Source organism: Phascolarctos cinereus, unplaced genomic scaffold (assembly GCF_003287225.1).
Source record: "Phascolarctos cinereus isolate Bilbo 61053 unplaced genomic scaffold, phaCin_HiC Scaffold_2;HRSCAF=192, whole genome shotgun sequence".
Classification (NCBI taxonomy): domain Eukaryota; kingdom Metazoa; phylum Chordata; class Mammalia; order Diprotodontia; family Phascolarctidae; genus Phascolarctos; species Phascolarctos cinereus.
The window spans coordinates 214,812,910-214,830,784 of NW_027555625.1; the positions used below are offsets into that span (position 1 = coordinate 214,812,910).

A 17,875-nucleotide genomic window follows, 5' to 3' on the forward strand; every position below is an offset into this window, starting at 1 on the left:
TGAAGACCTTTCTTAGAAATCCTGACTGTGTGACTTTGGGCACATCAGTTAAACTCGTTGACCTTAGTTTTATCAACTGTGAAATGAGAAGATTGGATTAAATGGTGTGAAAGTTAAAAAGAAATGGTTTCTCTAAATATATAAGGATTCCTTGTGGGAACATTTTCACTTAGAAAACCATACAATAACACCATCTATATCCTATTGTATTTTTATTTATTTTGTTGATTTTCCCCCCAATTACATTTTAATCTAATTAGGAGGCATAGGCTGGTGTTTGACACTTCTGGATTAGATAATTTTTCAGATTGCTGTGATCTCTCTAGCTTTGAACCTTGAATCAGAGCAGGTGGGGAAAACTCAGCAGTAGGAGATTGATCACTCAAAAGTGAAGTGAAACAGAGCTTGATTTAGTAGAGAGGGGAGTTCAAACCATGCCACTTAATTTCTCTAAGCTTCAGCTTCTTCATCTGTCTTATTCAGTTGTTTTTCAATCATGTCTGACTCTTTGTGACTGACCCCATTTGGAGTTTTCTTGGCAAAGATATTGGAGTGGTTTGCCATTTGCTTCTCCAGCTCATTTTACAGATGAGGAAACTGAGGCAAACAGGGTTAAGTGACTTGCCCAAGGTCACATAGCTCGTAAGTGTCCGAGGCTGCATTTGAACTCAGGAAGAGGAGGCTCCAGGCCCAGAACTCCACACACTGTGCCACCAAGGTGCCCTATTTGGTATGGTAGCAGGTTTTAAAATGCTATTCAGGGTTAGGTCTGAAAGACTGTGGGCAACATGTTGGTCTGCTGGGTCTAGTAGAATTTATTAGTTGAATTCACAAAATATTTTGAGGTCTATATTTGTAGTATAGGGATTTGTTGTCTGATGGTCCTTTTGATTCCATCCTGGATCTAAGCCACGACATAGGCTTCATCCAGAGGTAAATAGGATATCTATGACAAAAACCCACTTGTACAGGAGCTGGGAGCTTTCATTCACAAAGAAGATTCTACTGAGTATGAGCTGACAATAGTGATGATGGCAAAAGATTGTGACCTTCTGATGTATATAACTCTTACCAATAGGTCATATCTTGCTAGGTATTTGGTAGGTGTTAAATTTTTACAGCCTACAGTCATGTATTGCACGGTTTCCTTGCTTCATCTACATTGATCATTAAGTGTGGCTCATTAAATATAACCCTTCTGTCATTTCTGGTCATGATGGCCTAGTCCTGAATTGCCATCATAAACCACTCCATTTCTTTAAACAAGTCTAGACACTGAGTCATTTGTTTGACACTTATTTGTTGACCTTTCATTGGCTGGTTTCATTTAGCTATTGCCCGTGAAGGGCCTTTTGATTTTCATCTTTCATCTTAGCCATGCCATAGACTCCATTCTGAAGGAAACCGTTTTTAGTTACATTTGACAAATTCAATAGTGCATACCTGTTTTCACTCTTGACTATTGATTGGTGAAGTAATATCTGCTTGTTCTAAATGTATTTCTATGGTTTTTGGTCTTCTTTATCATGTGCCCTAAGAAGGTCTATCAATCCTCTTCCTTCTTTCTGGTGAGGAGGTGTAAGCTACTTTTTTTGGGGGGGGTTAGGCAATGGGGTTAAGTGACTTGCCCGGGGTCACACACCTAAGTTTTGTGTGTTTGAGGCCGGATTTGAGCTCAGTTCCTCCTGACTCCAAGGACAGAGCTCTATCCACTGTGCCACCTAACTGCCCCTGTAAGCTACTTTTTAAAAAAATTTTTTTTTTTGGTTTAGGCAATGGGATTAAGTGACTTGCCCACGATCACACAGCTATGAAGTGTTATGTGTCTGAGGCCGCATTTGAACTCAGGTCCTCCTGAATCCAGGGCTGGTGCTCTATCCACTGCACCACCTAGCTGCCCCTCCCCCCCAAACTACTTTTAAAAGGTACTTATGCTAGCTTAGAATGCTGGACCCCCTATTCTGTTAACATAGCATTATTATTATTATTATTATTATCATAGCAGAAGAAATGAAGATTATATGGGAATAAGTTGAGGAACAGACCTACACAGCAGTCCACAGAACATAAGATAAGAAGGATTGAAAGGATAGTGTTGTCTTCAGGCTATTTTTGTATGAATCCCATTACAAAGATGAGAAGAATGAGATAACAGGGATAATGGCAATAAATGAAAAGACTGGGTCTAATAGAGGCTTCCTCTGTACAACATATGGATTACTAAGGCACAACGAACTTTGGGATGAAAAGTAAATCTGCAATGGGCATTGGAAGACGTAGGATTCTTGACATGAATTTATTCATTGTTGACAAGATTTCAGCTTTGTAGAAACAGAAACAGGAACCAGAGCAGGACTTACAGGTCTTAAGGAGCAGGGAGATTCTATTCTAGTCCCTAATACCCCCTGAGGGGCCATGGTCAGGAGCTTATCGGTCTCCTAAACTGGGACAGGTTGTTTTGTTCCTTCTACCCAACGAGCTCTTGCAGGAAAGCACTCTTCACTGCCATGGTCATTCAGGTTTGTCTGCTTCTGATTCATTTAAAGACTGGGCAGGTCCACAAGCTACAGCCAGCTGGAGGAAAGGTGGAAAGAGGGTATACAGGTGAACAAGGGGGTTATGGCAAGGATATGAAGAGTCCAGCCTACTAACCTTCATTTCGTTGTTGGACAACACTTTGTTACCCTGCTAACTTATGGGTTTTTCCCCAGGTAGCTTTCTATAACAATAGTACTTACCTCTCAGGGTTGTTGTGAGGATTGAATGAAACAAAGTACATCAAGTGCTTTGCAAACTTTAAAGTGCTACAGAGTGAGAAAGCTATCTCCTTCCATTGCTGAGCTTCCAGAACCTAACACACATATGAGGGCAAGAAGCAGTGGGTAGTGAGGATGCTAAGTGCTACTGACTAGGGCTTCTTCCACTACCCCTGAGAGAGCTGCTGAGTGTCTTATGCCTATGGATGCTTGCAATAAAACTGTGTTTCTATTAACTGTCAATGATCTGTGTGTCTTCTTCATTGGGAAGCCTCCAACACCATCTTAACTCCTACAGCTACTCTGAGGACTAAGGCAGAGGTTGGCAGTAATTTTCTGGTGTAGAGCTCATGAGAGGGGGAAGAAACATTGCAAGTTAGGGTGAGAGGTAGAGGGAGCAGAAGGGGCTGAGGAAAATGGGAAGAAAGAAATAAGGTATGTTGGGCTTAAAGAGGGAGCTAAAAGCAAAAATGGTGAAAAAAGTGGAAAGAATCTGCGATTTTTGAGGGGTGAAGTGGGAGAGAGCAGGCAGGGATGGACTTCTGTTCTGCCTCTGCCACCAGCCTGCTATGTGACAATTGGTGACTAGGATCATAAACTTAAGACTGGGAAGGGAAACACCTCTTGACCTCAGCTTTTACATTTACAACATGAAAGGACTCACTTAGATCATCTTCACATTGGATTCTCATCCCAAGATTCTGTGATTTTGATTTATTTTGTTGAAGGATTTGGGGCAGAGGGAAAAGAGTGAGGAAATCTAAAGTGAAAAAAGAAAGTGGAAAGAAGGGTTGAGAGAGGTCATGTTAAGCAGGATTAAGAGACTGGAAAGCTGGAGAGGAAGAAAAAAGGGAAAAGGGAAGCAACAAGAAGAAAGAGAACAGGAGAAGCAAAAAATATTGGCTGAAACATCTTGAAAGAACAAGGTGATTGGGCTAAGAACTATAGGAATGGGAATAGAAATAGTTTTTATCTGTTTGTGAAAGATGAGAAAGAAGCCAGTGGAGAGCAACTTCGTTAGCAAAGCCACCTGTGCCATTTGTGAAGTGCAGCCTGCTGAATTGTGCAATATGTATTCCAGAAAGATCCCTCAGACTTAACATTTCAGACCCAGGGCTAACTACCAATTCCATGGGAACATATTGGGAGACTTAGCAGAAGTATGAAAGCCAGGAGTGGACAGGAGCCCTCTTCTGGGACCAGTGAACTGTCTGTCTTCCATTTATTTGCATCTCCTAAGGGCCTAGGACAACATTCTGTCTACTGAATGACTGTTTTTTGGAGGAGTGTGGGAGACTGAGGGTATGAGGAAGGAGGGGTGGAGGAGAAGAACAAGAAGTAAGAAGCGCAAAGACTAAAGGGTTTAGGGCAGAAGGGAAGAATGAAGAATGGGAGTCTAGTAGAGGAGAGTGGAAAATGATCCGACCTGCAGCCATGGTAGAAATGAATGAAAAGGCTAACAATAGGAGTGAAGTACAAATGGAGGGAAGGGAGACAGATGAAGATGAAGAGGAGTGGTCAGAGATGAAGAATGAGTGGGAGAGGTTGGGGCACTAGTGACGATGAGTGGGAGTAGGGAGAGAAGGGGAGAAATAGGGAGAAAGAGAGAGAGAGAGACACAGAGAGACAGAGACACACACAGAGACAGAGAGACAAAGACAGACACAGAGACAGAGAGAGACACACACAGAGAAAGGGAGAGAGACAAAGACAGAGAGAGACAAACATACAGAGACACACACACACACACACAGATAGAAACTGGGTAAGTTCAATAATGAGACTGCATTATGGAGAGGCAGAATGTCCAAGCAGCTATGATATGATTGTAGATTTAAGAGCTGGAATGAGCCTTAGAGTCTGTGTAGTCGAATCCTTTTTATTTTATGGATGAGAAATCTGAGGCCCCAGAGACATTTAAGTAAGTTGCCTCAAATCACACAGGTAGTAAGTGACAGAGGCGGAATATGAACCCAGGTCCTAAGACTCCAAAGCCGGTGATCACTCCCATGTACCACGCTGCCTCTGGTAGTACCTTTCTAAGAAGAGACGCTAGTGGAGGAGAGAGGGTGTGTGGTAAGGTGGGAGAGAAGGACTGGGGACAGGATCGTCCCTAGGGAGTTCTAGTGGTGGTAGTGGGTAAACCAGACTTCACCGTCAGCATCACCACCCACGCATTTTCCATCCCAGCCGAAGGTTACAAGGAACAGGATCGATCTTTAAGGAGAAAAGAAGCCTCTGAAGGGCAACCGGGGAAGGGGAGAAGCTACGAAGTCTCTTCTCTCATTGTAGCGGCGGTGGCTGAAACTGATGGATTGGAGCCTCGGGGCTTAAAAAAATCAACGGGAGTGGATCCACTTTCTTCTCCCGCCTCGGGCTGCCTCCCACAGTTTCTGCTCAGCCAAGCCATCAGCCTGGAGAGTAGGTGACGTCCTGGCCAGGGCCACCTCTCTATTTGCCATACCCTCCGGACGCCTCTGACTGGGGGCGGGAGGGGCTGGTGTGTGTGGGTAAGATGGAGGGGCGGGGGACCTGGCAGAAGGGGCGGACACGGGGAGGTGTCTCTGTCCCCATAAATGGACCTTTGGGGGCTGCGCTCTTCACACGCGGAGTGGTGGTGAGAGGCGCACCGTCGATATGCCCACGGTGTGCCAACTGAACCCGGTGTTGGCGGGCAGTGCGCTGCTGGTCGGCTTTGGGCTGTTTAGCCTGCTGCGCTCCAGCCCAGGAGGGTATGGCAAACGGGCTGAATGCCTGTTGCCCTTGGCCACCCAGTTGCCTGCCCGCATAGCCTGGTTCCTCCAGGAGCTCCCCTCTTTCGTGGTGCCCGCTGGGCTGCTTGCCTGGCAGGGCCCGCTCTTTGGCCCACCAGGGACCTTACTGCTTGGCCTTTTCTGCGGACATTACTTCCACAGGTACCCACCGCCTGCCCCTAGCTTTTCCACCTCTTTCCTCACCCTCCCTCAAGCAGTCCCAGGGTCTTGGATTGCGTCTTCACACCCGGGATTCCCCGGTTCCGGACGGCAAGTAGCCAAAGAGGGACGGAGGAGCTCAAGGAGGGGTCCTTTTCTATTCCCCGAGACTTGCGCGCAATCAGTTGGTCCATGGGGCTGAAGCATCCCAGGACAGAATGGAGCAGCCCTGGCTAGGCTGGCCAGAGGGCTGGAGAAGCAGTTCAGTAGCTCAGAAATGTCTGGCCCCGCCTTCCCACACCTGGCTTCTCAGAAGGAAATAAGCGCGGGAGCCGGGAGTCTTCTTAGGACTTTTCCCTCTTGGAAACTCAGCCGGAGGCAAAGCTGGAAGGAAGGCTGTATGGCTAGAGGATGGGGGGTGGGGAGGAGAAGAAGGGAAGGGAAGAGGGAGGGGGAAGGGAGGGGAGAAGAGAGAGAGAGAGAGAGAGAGAGAGAGAGAGAGAGAGAGAGAGAGAGAGAGAGAGAGAGAGAGAGAGAGAGAGAGAGAGAGAGAGAAACAGACATAGAGACACAGAGAGACAGAGAAAGGAACAGGGGTGGGGGCGAGAAAGAGGTAGAGATAGAGAGACAAAGAGAAAGAGAGGCAGAGAGAGGGTTGGCTAACGCTTTAACCGAAATGAAAACTGCCTGATGATGGCTCAGAGTCAGCCAGAGGCATTCTTTCCACTCTTAGCCTTCCTCACCGGTCTTTTTTAGAGAGTTTGGGTGGATGAGTGTATGGCTAAGAGAGACTCTTGGATCTGCCAGTCTAAGAGATTGTGAGCTGGAGTCCACCAAAAGGCACTCAGAAGTGATGGGACATAACTCGGGAAGAGACATACAGACCAGAGATTAAGGCTGGCTAGGGACCAGGACAGGGTTTCAGTGGTGGAGAGGAACTGTTGGCTGTAGTACCTGTGTACTTAGTTTTTAGTGTCTATTAGTGGGAAATGGTGAGCTATCACAAGCCAGGTCCACAGATAAGCTAAAATCCACCCACACTCTCGTTCACACACAAGTAAATCGGACTTTGTCCCAGAGGGAGATTTTGTCCCAGAGGGAGACTGTCCCCAGTAGATATAATACTACATCCCCTGTTCTATTGCCTTCCCACCCACCCCACTCCTTCCTCTCCTCCTGGTCTTCTGCCATCCAACAGAGAACAACCATCTTGGGCCAATACCACTAACATCTTATCTCATAGGTTGATTCAACACTTCTTAGTCAACATATTGTTGGTTGAATTCATGTGAATGTCGGGGTGGAAAAGCTTTTTGTCTCCACTCTCATATCTTTGGCATTTCATAGGCTCCATCTGGAAATCAACCACTTTCTGTTATAGTCAACAAATCTAGGAGCGTAGAACTATTGTCCAGCTTTACCCTTACTTTGTGGAGTGAGATCTGTTTGTTCCCAAAGTAATTCTATAAACTTTTAACCTGTTTATCACATTCTCTGAAAACATCTATCATTTATTTCACTTTTCTCCTTATGGAAGGGGAGGACATTCAGGTTTCTAAAACCACCCTGGGGTAATGGGTTCTTTATTCTGTTAGTATTTTATAGATTTTTATTTAGATAACTTATAGAGCTGTGCCAAAAGTACAGTAGCTGGGCAGCAAGATGACACAGTGAGCAGAGTGCTGGACTTGGAGTCAGGAAGATGAGTTCAAATCATGCCTCAGAAACTTATTAGCTATGTGATCCCTTTAATTAATTAATTAATTAACCTATCTGATCCCTTCCCATCCCCCCATTAATTAACCTATCTCAGTTTCCTCATCTGTTAAATAGGGATAATGATAGCACCTGCCTTCCAGGGCTGTTATGAAGATCAAATGAGGTAACATAAAAAGTACTTTGAAAGCCTTAAAGCTCTATATTAGAACTAGTTATTGTTGTTGTTGTTGTTGTTTTTCATATTATTATATCAAGACTCATATTGCATAGGTATTAATTGCTCTAAAAGTCTTTTTCCCAGGAGCATGTCATTTAGTCTCTTAAAATGTATAACCTTAGCTTTCTCCATGATAGCCAATCTTATATTCAATTGGTTTTTCTTGAAGAAGATTGATGTATTTCTAAGAATTGCCTTTGTCCTTTGATTCAATTTGATTCCTGTATTTAAGCCCAAAGATTTTAGTTTTTATTCTTCTTTAGTATGCATGAATAATTTTACTTTTATTTAGTTCAGATGGTATCCTGATATTACTGGAGAAAGTTTCCATGAGATGAAAGATCTGCTTTAATATGATTTAATTAATGGGGGGTAGCTAGGTGGCACAATGGATAGAGCACCAGCCCTGGAGTCAGGAGGACCTGAGTTCAAATCCAACCTCAGATACCCTAGGCAAGTCACATAAACCCCATTGTCTCAAGAAAAAAAAGATTTAATTAAGGTCATTATTATTACTATTATTATTTACATAGTGTGTATTTTCTTGTAAAAATTTCTTTCTTAACTCTATAGGACTTCATGTAAATTTTACCATATTTTATTTTTCTTCATATTAATCACTTTGTATGGTATGATATAATTCAATCATGTTCCTATGCCACAATTTGTCAAAGGTTTGTCCAATCACTAGAAGTATGGCTTATTTCTAGTTTTTTCCTATTATGAATAATGGTGCTAGAAATATTTTTATATCAATAGATAATGTATTTTCTTGTCTGTTAATGCCAAAAAGATTAATAAGGAGATCTTTCCTCTTAAAGTAAATAAAGATCAATATGGAGAGGGTGGTTTTCATTTTTATCTTTGCAATACAGAGCCTGACACATAGTAGGTGCTTAATAAATGCTTATTGAATTCATTTGATAATAGTGTAACTTCAGGTCACTGGTTTGACTTTTTTTAGGGAAGAGGAAATTAAATGACCAAAGAAATATTGTCAAATTTTGCAGAAACCTAAGAAAATGAACCATAAAGGTTATTAAATGAGCTAATTGAATCAACACTTATTAGGTGCCTACTATGTATAGCACTGTGTTGTTGTTCCCGAAGAGGACCAATGACATTAGGAAGGTGATGGCTTGACTTTCAAGTGAATTGAACTTAAGCGAGGCATAGCTGCGAAGTCATCAGCCCCACTTTCACCTCCAGAGTCATCAGCATCCAGTGGCAAGACGTAGGTCAAGGTGACTAGTGATAGTCCAGGATGCAGTGGGAGACCTTAGCCTTTTTAAGCTAAGGTCTTTTCCAGGTCTCAGTTTATTTGTGGCAACACCTACTCAGTAGTTAAAGACTAGGTAAGAATTGAGGTAAAAGGGGCAGCTAGGTGGCGCAGTGGAGAGAGCACCAGCCCTGGAGTCAGGAGGACCTGAGTTCAAATGTGACCTCAGACATGTAATACTCATTAGCTGTGTGACCCTGGGCAAGTCACTTAACTCCATTGCCCAGCCAAAAAAGAAAAAAAAAAGAATTGAGGTAAAAGATGGTTTACTTTGCCTTCACAAAACAATCCAGTACTATGTTAAATGCTGGGAAGAGCATCGTATATGAACTCACTTGAGTTTCACCACAATCTTATGAAGTACTTCTTACAGATGTTATTATTCCCATTTCACAGATGAAAAAACAGAAGCTAGAAAGGTTAAAGTAGCTTTGAACAAGGTCACACAGATAATGAAGGGGAAAGATGGGAGAAAAAAATGTATCAGTTAATCACTGCGTATATATACACACATACATATAAATACATGTACACATACATACATATACTTACATATAATCATGCTTATATATAGACACACATTCATATGAATATATGTAATACTGTGCTATACTTACACAGTACAGCATTACATAGATTCATATGAATGTATGTCTATATATAGGTATGATTATATATGTATACATATATATGTATATATGTGTATTTATATACATATATACTGTATATATGTGTATATATCTATATCTATATCTATATATATACAGTGTGTGTGTGTGTGTGTGTGTGTGTGTGTGTGTCCCTCTTTAACCCATTCCTGATAAGAGTGGGGTTCCAGAACTATCATCCTCTTCCCCCATCTAATTCCTCTGTGTTAGTTCTTCTTCTCACACCTCATTTGTATAAGATAATTACTCTTTTTACCTTTTCCTAAATGGCTTTACTTTTTAGAATCACATCATACTCAGGTCTACCCCAATCTTTCTTTTGAACTACTCAATTACTAATAACAATCTTAGACATATGTTTTACATTTTCTCATACAAAAGTAAACAGTCTGTCCTTATTGAGTCCCTTGTAATTTTTCTATCATATGTACCTTATATTTCTTGGATCTTGTATATCAAATTTTCTATTAGGTGTAGGGGTTTTTTTTACAATAAAATTCTGAAAGCCTGACAATGCATTGGATGTCCACTTTTTTCATTTAGGATTACGCTTAACTTTGCTGGGTATGATATTTTTGGCTGCAACCTCAGTTCTTTTACTCTTCAATATGTAGTATTCCAAGAACTGCAGTCTTTTATTTATTTATTTAGGCAATTGGGGTCAAGTGACTTGCCCAGGGTCACACAGCTAGTAAGTGTCAAGTGTTTGGTCTGAGGCTGGATTTGAACTCAAGTCCTCCTGACTTCAGGGCTGGTGTTCTATCCATTGCGCCACCTAGCTGCCCCTTACCTGCAGTCTTTTATTATTACCACTGTGTTAGGTCTTGTGTGATTCTAAATGTGGCACTGCCATATTTGAATTGTTTTTTTTTCTTGTTGCACATAATATTTTCTCCTTGAGCCGAGGGTTTCAGAATTTGACTATAATATTCTTGTAGGTTTTCCTCATAGGATCTCTTTCAGGTGGTGAATGGTGGATTTTTTTCTATTTCTACTTTCTCCTTTTGTTCTAATGCTTCAGGACAATTTTCTTTAATTATTTCTTATATTATTGTGTCAAGATTCTTTTTTTATTGTAGTTTTCAGGTAATCTGAATATTCTTATGTTTTTTCTTCTTGATCTGTTCTCCAGATCAGTTGCTTTTCTTGTCAGATGTTTCCCATTTTCTTCTTTTTTTCATTCTTTATATTTTGTTTTATTATTTCTTGGTGCCCAATTCTAATTTTCAAGGAGTTGTTTTCTTCCTTAAGATTCTGGATCTCCTTTTCCAGTTGGTTGACTTTCCATAATCTTCTTATTTTTCTTGATTGTTCTTATTTCTTTTAAGTTTTCCCCCCTCAATCTGTCTCATTTGATTTTTAAAATCTTTTTAAAGTTCTTCCATAGATTCATTCTGGAAGGTGACCATTTGACGTTACTCTTTGGTGTAGGAGAGATTTCAGTATCCTCCTCTGAAGATCAATCCCGGCCTTCTCTATTCCCATAGTAATTTTCTATAGTTGGGTTCTTTCTCCTTTGCCTGCTCTCTCTCTCTCTCTCTCTCTCTCTCTCTCTCTCTCTCTCTCTCTCTCTCTCTCTCTCTCTTTCTTAATTTATAGCAGTTTATTGTTGTAATCACCTCTAGTCCTGGGGCATGGGGGATAATGTCTTTGGCCTTAGATCCTCCTTCAGCTTTCCTCTCTGGCCTGGAACCAAAGCCAAGAACTCCACCTTCCTGTAAGTGCCCTAGGCTAGTGTCATCTCTACCCCACTGCTTCTACTCTCACTGGGCATATACTGGTTCCTTCTTGTCCAGGGCCATGTCTCGGCAGCACAAATAGGTGTGGCATCCCTTATCAGCACAGATTCCCTCAATCTTCCCCTGCTCAGATGCCTGATTTCCCACACTGTCCAGGAGGTGAAAATTCCTGTGGCTAGGGCTTAGGCTACCTCCCAACCCAGCTAGCCCCAGGACTCACTGCTTGCTATTTCAGTGGAACTAGACTGGAAGTGTAAACACTTCACAGGGACCAAACCTCAGACCTGGGATTTCTCTTCAGATCTTCTCTGGTTGTCCCAGGAGGACCACTGTTCTGCCCCAACTCTTGTTTACTTTTACTGCTCTACATATGCTCTGAGGCACTATTTTGTCTTGGTTGGGAGGGAAATCTGGGGAGCTTGGAATTTTCTGACCTATTCTGCTATCTTCCCAGAATCCTCCCCAATAATTCTTAAATTATCTCTCCTCAAATTATTTTCCAGGTAACTTGTTTTGCCAATGAGATATTTCACATTTTCTTCTGTTTTTTTTATTCTTTTGACTTTGCTTTGTTGTTTCTTGATATCTCATAGAGTCATTAGCTTCCACTTGCCCAATTCTAATTTTTAAGGAATTCTTTTCTTCAGTGAGCTTTTGTATCTCTTTTTCCATTTGGCCAATTCTGCTTTTTAAGGAGTTCTTTTCTTTAGTGAATTTTTGTGCTTCTTTTATCATTAGGCCAATTCTGTTTTTTAAGGTATTATTTTCTTCAGTTTTTTATGTCTCTTTTACCAAACTCTTAATTCTCTTCTTAAAAATTTTCTTGCCTCACTCATTTCTTTTCCCAATTTTTTCTCTACCACTCATCTCTTTCTTCAACTCCTTGAAGAATTCTTGCTGGTCTTGGGTTCAATGAGCATTTTTCTTTGAGATTTTACTCATAGCTGTTTTCATATTGTCTTTTTCTGAGTTTATGTCTTGGTCTTCCCTGCCACCATAGTAGCTTTTTATGGCCAAATTCTAATTTTGTTGTTGTTGTTTGTTCATTTTTCCAGCCTATTTTTTCACTTTGAACATTATGTTGAAGTTGATATCTGCTTACTTGAAGGTAGCTTCAGGCTTTTTTTTTGTGTTGCTGTTTTCATAGCTAGTCCTGTATCCACTGCACCACTTAGCTGCCCTCATTCATTGTATCACCCACTTAATAAATGTTGAGAGGGGAGAGGAGAGAGAGAGAAACCCTACATTCTTCCAGGGCCCAACTCAGCGCTGCTTCTCCCATGAAGCTTTATAGGATCCCTCCAGCTGGGAGTACTTTCTCTCTCCTGAAATCTCTCATCTCATCAACTACAACAACAATGATCCATAGCACTGAGTGGTATTGGTATTATACTTTGGAGCTTTCATCTGTATCTTTGTCATGTCTATATCTGTAAATACCATATATATGCAGAGATGTACATGCACATATACATACACATATTTATATCTACATAAAATTTTATTTAATCCTTTTAATAGCTCTTTGAGAGGCAGCTGTGTTGAAACAGTTAAAGAGCTGGCCTCAAAGCTAGAAATGCTTGAGTTTAAAGTCTTCCTTCCTTCTGATGCAAACTGGCTCTGTGACCCTGGAACAGTCATTACCTTTGAGGTAATGAAGTACATATATTGCTATCCCCATTATATAGCTGCTGAGATTGAGGATTAAAGATGAACATCTCTATGACATTCTAAGCTCATAAAGCTAGTGGCAGAGATGAGACTTAAAGCTTGTCCTTAGTGAAAAGTGCTCAGTAAAAGGATGCTGCTAGCTCTGGTGCATACTACCTGTATGATGTTGGATAAGTCATTCAGAGGCAGCATATTGACCCAGTTTAAATATAATGTTATCTATGTTTTATTGTATTTTTATTTATTTTGCTAAATATTTCCCAGTTGCATTTTAATCTGGTTCAGCCACTAAGGAGTGTTGCTGGCCACTTGGGCCTATAAGCCAGGTGTTTGACACCTCTGCTCTATGCAGAGGTCCCTGGCAACCCAGGTAATAATGGATTTTATCTCCTTAGACCTTCACAGAATTTGAGAGTTGGAGGGGACCTCAGCTACCATTTAGCACAACCCCATACACAAAAAGACTCTTCATTAAAACATACTGGATGAGTGGTCCCTCAACCTCTGCTTGGAGACCTCCAGGGAGAAGGAACCCTCAACCTATCCAGGAATCCTGCTTTACTGTTCAATAGTTCTAATTGTTAATAAGTTTTTCCTCCCACTAAGCCTAAAGTGGTCTCTTTGACACTGCTCCCCATTGTTCTGTTGGAGAGACGACAGAATTATTCAACTCTTAATTTTTTTTTCTCCTCTCCAGAGAGTTACCTTTGGCCTGGAAAAGATAAAACAAAAATGGCTAATGGGGAGTTGAAGTTCTAGATGAGTCAAGAAAAAATAAGAAAGCACTAAGATGGCTTTCAATAATTCCAGGCACCAAGTTCAGCAAACTGCATCCCAGTACATTGGGAAAAACTAACAGATATGGTTGCTGAGCCATCCTCAGTGGTCTTTGAAGGGACCTTTTGTTTTTAAACTCCTTGAGTAGGTCATGGTGCCTCCAATACCTTTCCTTTCATTCTCTTCTTAACTCTGCAGTCTGGCTTCTGACCTCATCTTTCAATTTCTGACCTCATCTTTCAATTGAAATTGCTCTCTCCAAAATTACCAGTGTCTTCTTAATTACCAAATCTAATGGCCTTTTCACAATCCTCAGTCTTCTTGGCCTTCAGCCTTTGACACTGTCAATCACTTTGTTTTTGTGATAAATCACTCCTGTATCTTTGCCAAGAAGACCCCAAATGGAGTCACAGAGAGTTGGACATGACTGAAAGTGTTACACCTGGGTATTAAAAAAATGTCTTCCATGAATAGAGAAGTGATAATACCACTTGACTCTGCCTTCCTTAGACCTTATTTGGATTACTACATTCAGTTCTAGGTTTAAGAAGGAGGTTGACAAACTGTAGAGTGTCCAGAGGAGAGCAGTTGGGATGGTAGAGAACCTGGGATCCAAGTCGTAGGAGGACTGGTTGAAGAAAGAAGTTGTGTTTAGCTTAGAGAAGAGAAAGCTAAGGCTGGGGGGCACTTTATAGTTGTTTTCAACTTGAAGGCCTGTTTTATAGTAGAAGAATTAGACTTGGGTTGTTTGAGTCCAGAGGGCAAATCTATCAGGAACAATTTATAGAAATTGTGAAGAGGCAAATTTAAGGTTGGTCAGGAAAACTTCCCAATAATCAGAGCTGTCTGTAAGAGGAATGGGCTGCCCGAAGAGGTTTTGGGTTCTCCTTCCTTAGAGGTCTTTAAGAAGAGTTTGAATGACTTTTTATCGGCTATGTTATTGTGGGGATTCCTTACATTCATGGGTTGGAATAGAGAGTTGCTAAATTTCCTTACAGTTCTCCAATTCTGTGATTCTTTAATAGGAAGCCAATGGAGTTTCTTTTATTTTTTAAATTTTTATTTATTTAATTTTTAATTTATGGAATAAAATAAGCGTTTTTATAACATGGTATAATAAAAAAAAGGATTGCACAAGAAACTGCAAATCCATTATATATAACTTGCTATTCCTTCTAAATATATAATTATTGTGTCAATTTCTTTTTTTTCCCTTTTTCCCCACCCCCCTGCTCTAGAGATGGCTACTGTTAGACACAAATATGTATATGTACATAAAACCATTCTATACATGCTTCTTTATATCAATTCTTTCTCTGGATGTATATAGAGTCTTCCTTCATATGTTCTTTGTAGTTAATTTGGGTATTTATAATAGTCAAAATGGCTTATTTGCTCAAAGTTTTTCTTAAAACAATATTGCTATTCCTGTATACAATGCCAGTAGAATTTATTGAGTAGAAAAAGAAATGACACAATCATATTTATGCTGTACAAAAATCCATTTGTTGATTCCAGTGACTGGAAAGATGTACTTTCAACAGAGATAGGGATATTCAGAAAAGGGGTGAATTTTGCAGGAAAGATCACAAATTCTGTTTGGAACATACTGAGTTTGAGGCTTCCCTGGTTTCTTTCAAGTCCCAGCTAAAATCTCACTTTCTATAGGAAGCCTTTCCCTATTCTAAAAGAGAGAACATATAGAGAAAAGAGAAGACAGCCCAGGACAAAGTGTTAGGGGACACCTATGATTAGGGGGCATGCTATGGATGATTATCCAACAACAGAGATTGACAAGGATCAGAAAAGTAGGAGAACCAAGAAAGAGAAATAGACAGCTAATTGGTGCAGTTAATTGAGTGTTGAGCCTGGAGTTAAGAAGACTTGCTTTCAAATACAGCCTCAAACACTGACTAGCTGTAAGTCACTTAACCTCTGTCTGCCTCAGTTTCCTCATCTGTAAAATAAAGATAACCACAGCTCTTACCTCCCAATGTTATGATGATAACACTTTGTAAGCCTTATAGCAAAATGCTATATATTGTGCTATATAATACATAATTTATGCTATGTAATATGTATATATGTAAAATGTTCTATAATATGCATGCTATATACAATGCTATATAAATTCTAGATATTATTAGTATTAGTCATAAAAACCCAGAGAGAAAACATGTCTGGAAGGAGAGGTTGTTGAACAGTATCAAGTGCAGCAGAGAGGTCAAGAAGGGCTAAAACAAAGCTATCAAATTTGGCTTTTGAGACTTCATTGGTGGCTTTGGAAAGCACAGCCTCATTTGGGTTATCATGATAGAAGCCAGATTGTAGAATCTCTTGAAGAGAGAGAAGAGAAAGTAAAAGTAATGAGTATAGAAGCCTTTTCAAAAGTTTGGCTAAGAAAGGGAAGAAAGATAAAGGATGATATTTTGCATAAATTTTAAGGTGTAGTGAGTTTTCTTTTTCAGGACTAGGGAGATTTGAGAGTGGTTGTAGAAAGCAGAGTAGGAACCAGTTGAGTCTATGACATATTTTTAGCCATTTTATGGAACTCTTTTTACCAAACTCTCCAAGGTATATTATTTTTAGGATGATCAGAGATTCTGGTAATAATATTTGTTTACTTTTTAAAATAGCCTGATAAATACTTAAGGAGAAGATGATAAAGGTAATTTTTTGCAAATATAATTAAAAATTTAAGTATAGTGCAAAATGAGCCAATCAACAATTTATTTATTAAGTGCCTACTATGTGTCAGGCACTTCACTGGGTTCAGGTGATGCAAATGCAATCAATGAAACAATCTCTATCCATAAAGAGCTTACATTCTAATGTGGGAGACAACAAAGAAAAACATATATACCATAAATATGAAGTTAATAAATACGAATATATATATGAAATACTTAAATGCGAGTTTGTTTGGAAGGGAGGACACTAGCAAATGGGTGGATCAGTAAAGGCTTCATGCAAAAAGTAGTGGTTAGGCTGCTTCTTAAAGGAGAGACTTTATGAGATAGAGGATAGGAGGGAGTGCAGTGCAGGCATGGCAGATGGACAGTGCAAAGGCATGGGAATTGTTAACCCTTCAAGGGCAAAGATTGTGCTATTTTTCATGTGAGTGAGAATAAGAGAAGAGGCCAGTTTTTTTGGGTTGCAGAGCATAGGAAGGGGCATCATGTCAAGTGAATCTGGAAAGACAGGCTATGGCCAGATTGCGATGGGTAAAGCTAAACAGAGGGCTTTACATTTTGTCCTATAGGCAATAGGGAGCCATTAGAGCTGGTTGAGTAGGAGAGTGACATGGTCACATCTGCAGGCTAATGAAAAATCACTTTGGCATCAATGTGTAGGGAGGACTGCAGTGGAGAGAAACTTGAGGTGGGGAGGTCAATGAGGAGGCTGTTCCCGATGAGGTCCTCAGCTAAGCTGGTGTCTGTATGAATGGAGAGAAGGGGTAGAATATGAGAGATGTTGTAAAAATAGAGCCTTCATAATTTGGCAACTGATTGGATATGTGAGATGATGAAGAGGAAAAAAATCCTTCCTTGAAATGAATCACTTTTATGTAATTGATTACATACTCTTGTTTTGGTGGCCGTCATGAACCCTTCTTTAAAACCCTTTATTTCTCTCACTCCCTTCCCTCTTTCTTGCTTCCACTATTGCAGTTGTGGAAATTAACTCTTGAAAAGTAACTTTGTTGACATCTTTCTTTTCCCTTACGTTTCAGCTTAGATGGGACCCTCCACGAAGCCTTCTCTAACAATTCCAATGAAAGTCAATTCTCTTACAATTATCTTGAGTACTTTGGCTCTCTTTTGCTCTTATCTCATTCCTTCTTGAAGCGTGTCTATTTATGAACTTGTATTCACTGTTCTTTTTCCTATGTTTAGATTATCAGTCAGTCAAGAAGCATTTATTAAGTGCTTACTATATACCAGGGACTGTGCTAAACTCTGGGGATACAAAGAAAGGCAAAAACACAGCCCCTGGAATTGAGGAGTTCACCTTTCGGTGGAGGCTGGGGGAGAGATCGCTTGTAAATGATCAGGTACATACAAGTCACATACAGAGTAGATGAAAAGTGATTTAAGAGGAAAAGGCATTAGCAGGTCTGGTGGGGTCTGGGAAAGT

General features: G+C 40.5%; 1 protein-coding gene across 1 annotated transcript in view; it reads left to right on the top strand.

Moving 5' to 3' along the window:
• The first annotated feature begins 5,383 nt into the window (after nt 1-5,383).
• SRD5A2 (steroid 5 alpha-reductase 2) overlaps nt 5,384-17,875 on the top strand; it is a 54,387-nt gene continuing 41,895 nt past the window's right edge. The window contains exon 1 of the mRNA XM_020972376.2: nt 5,384-5,671. Coding sequence (XP_020828035.1) covers nt 5,394-5,671 — 278 coding nt within the window. The 5' untranslated portion in view covers nt 5,384-5,393. The remainder of the gene's footprint in view (nt 5,672-17,875) is intronic.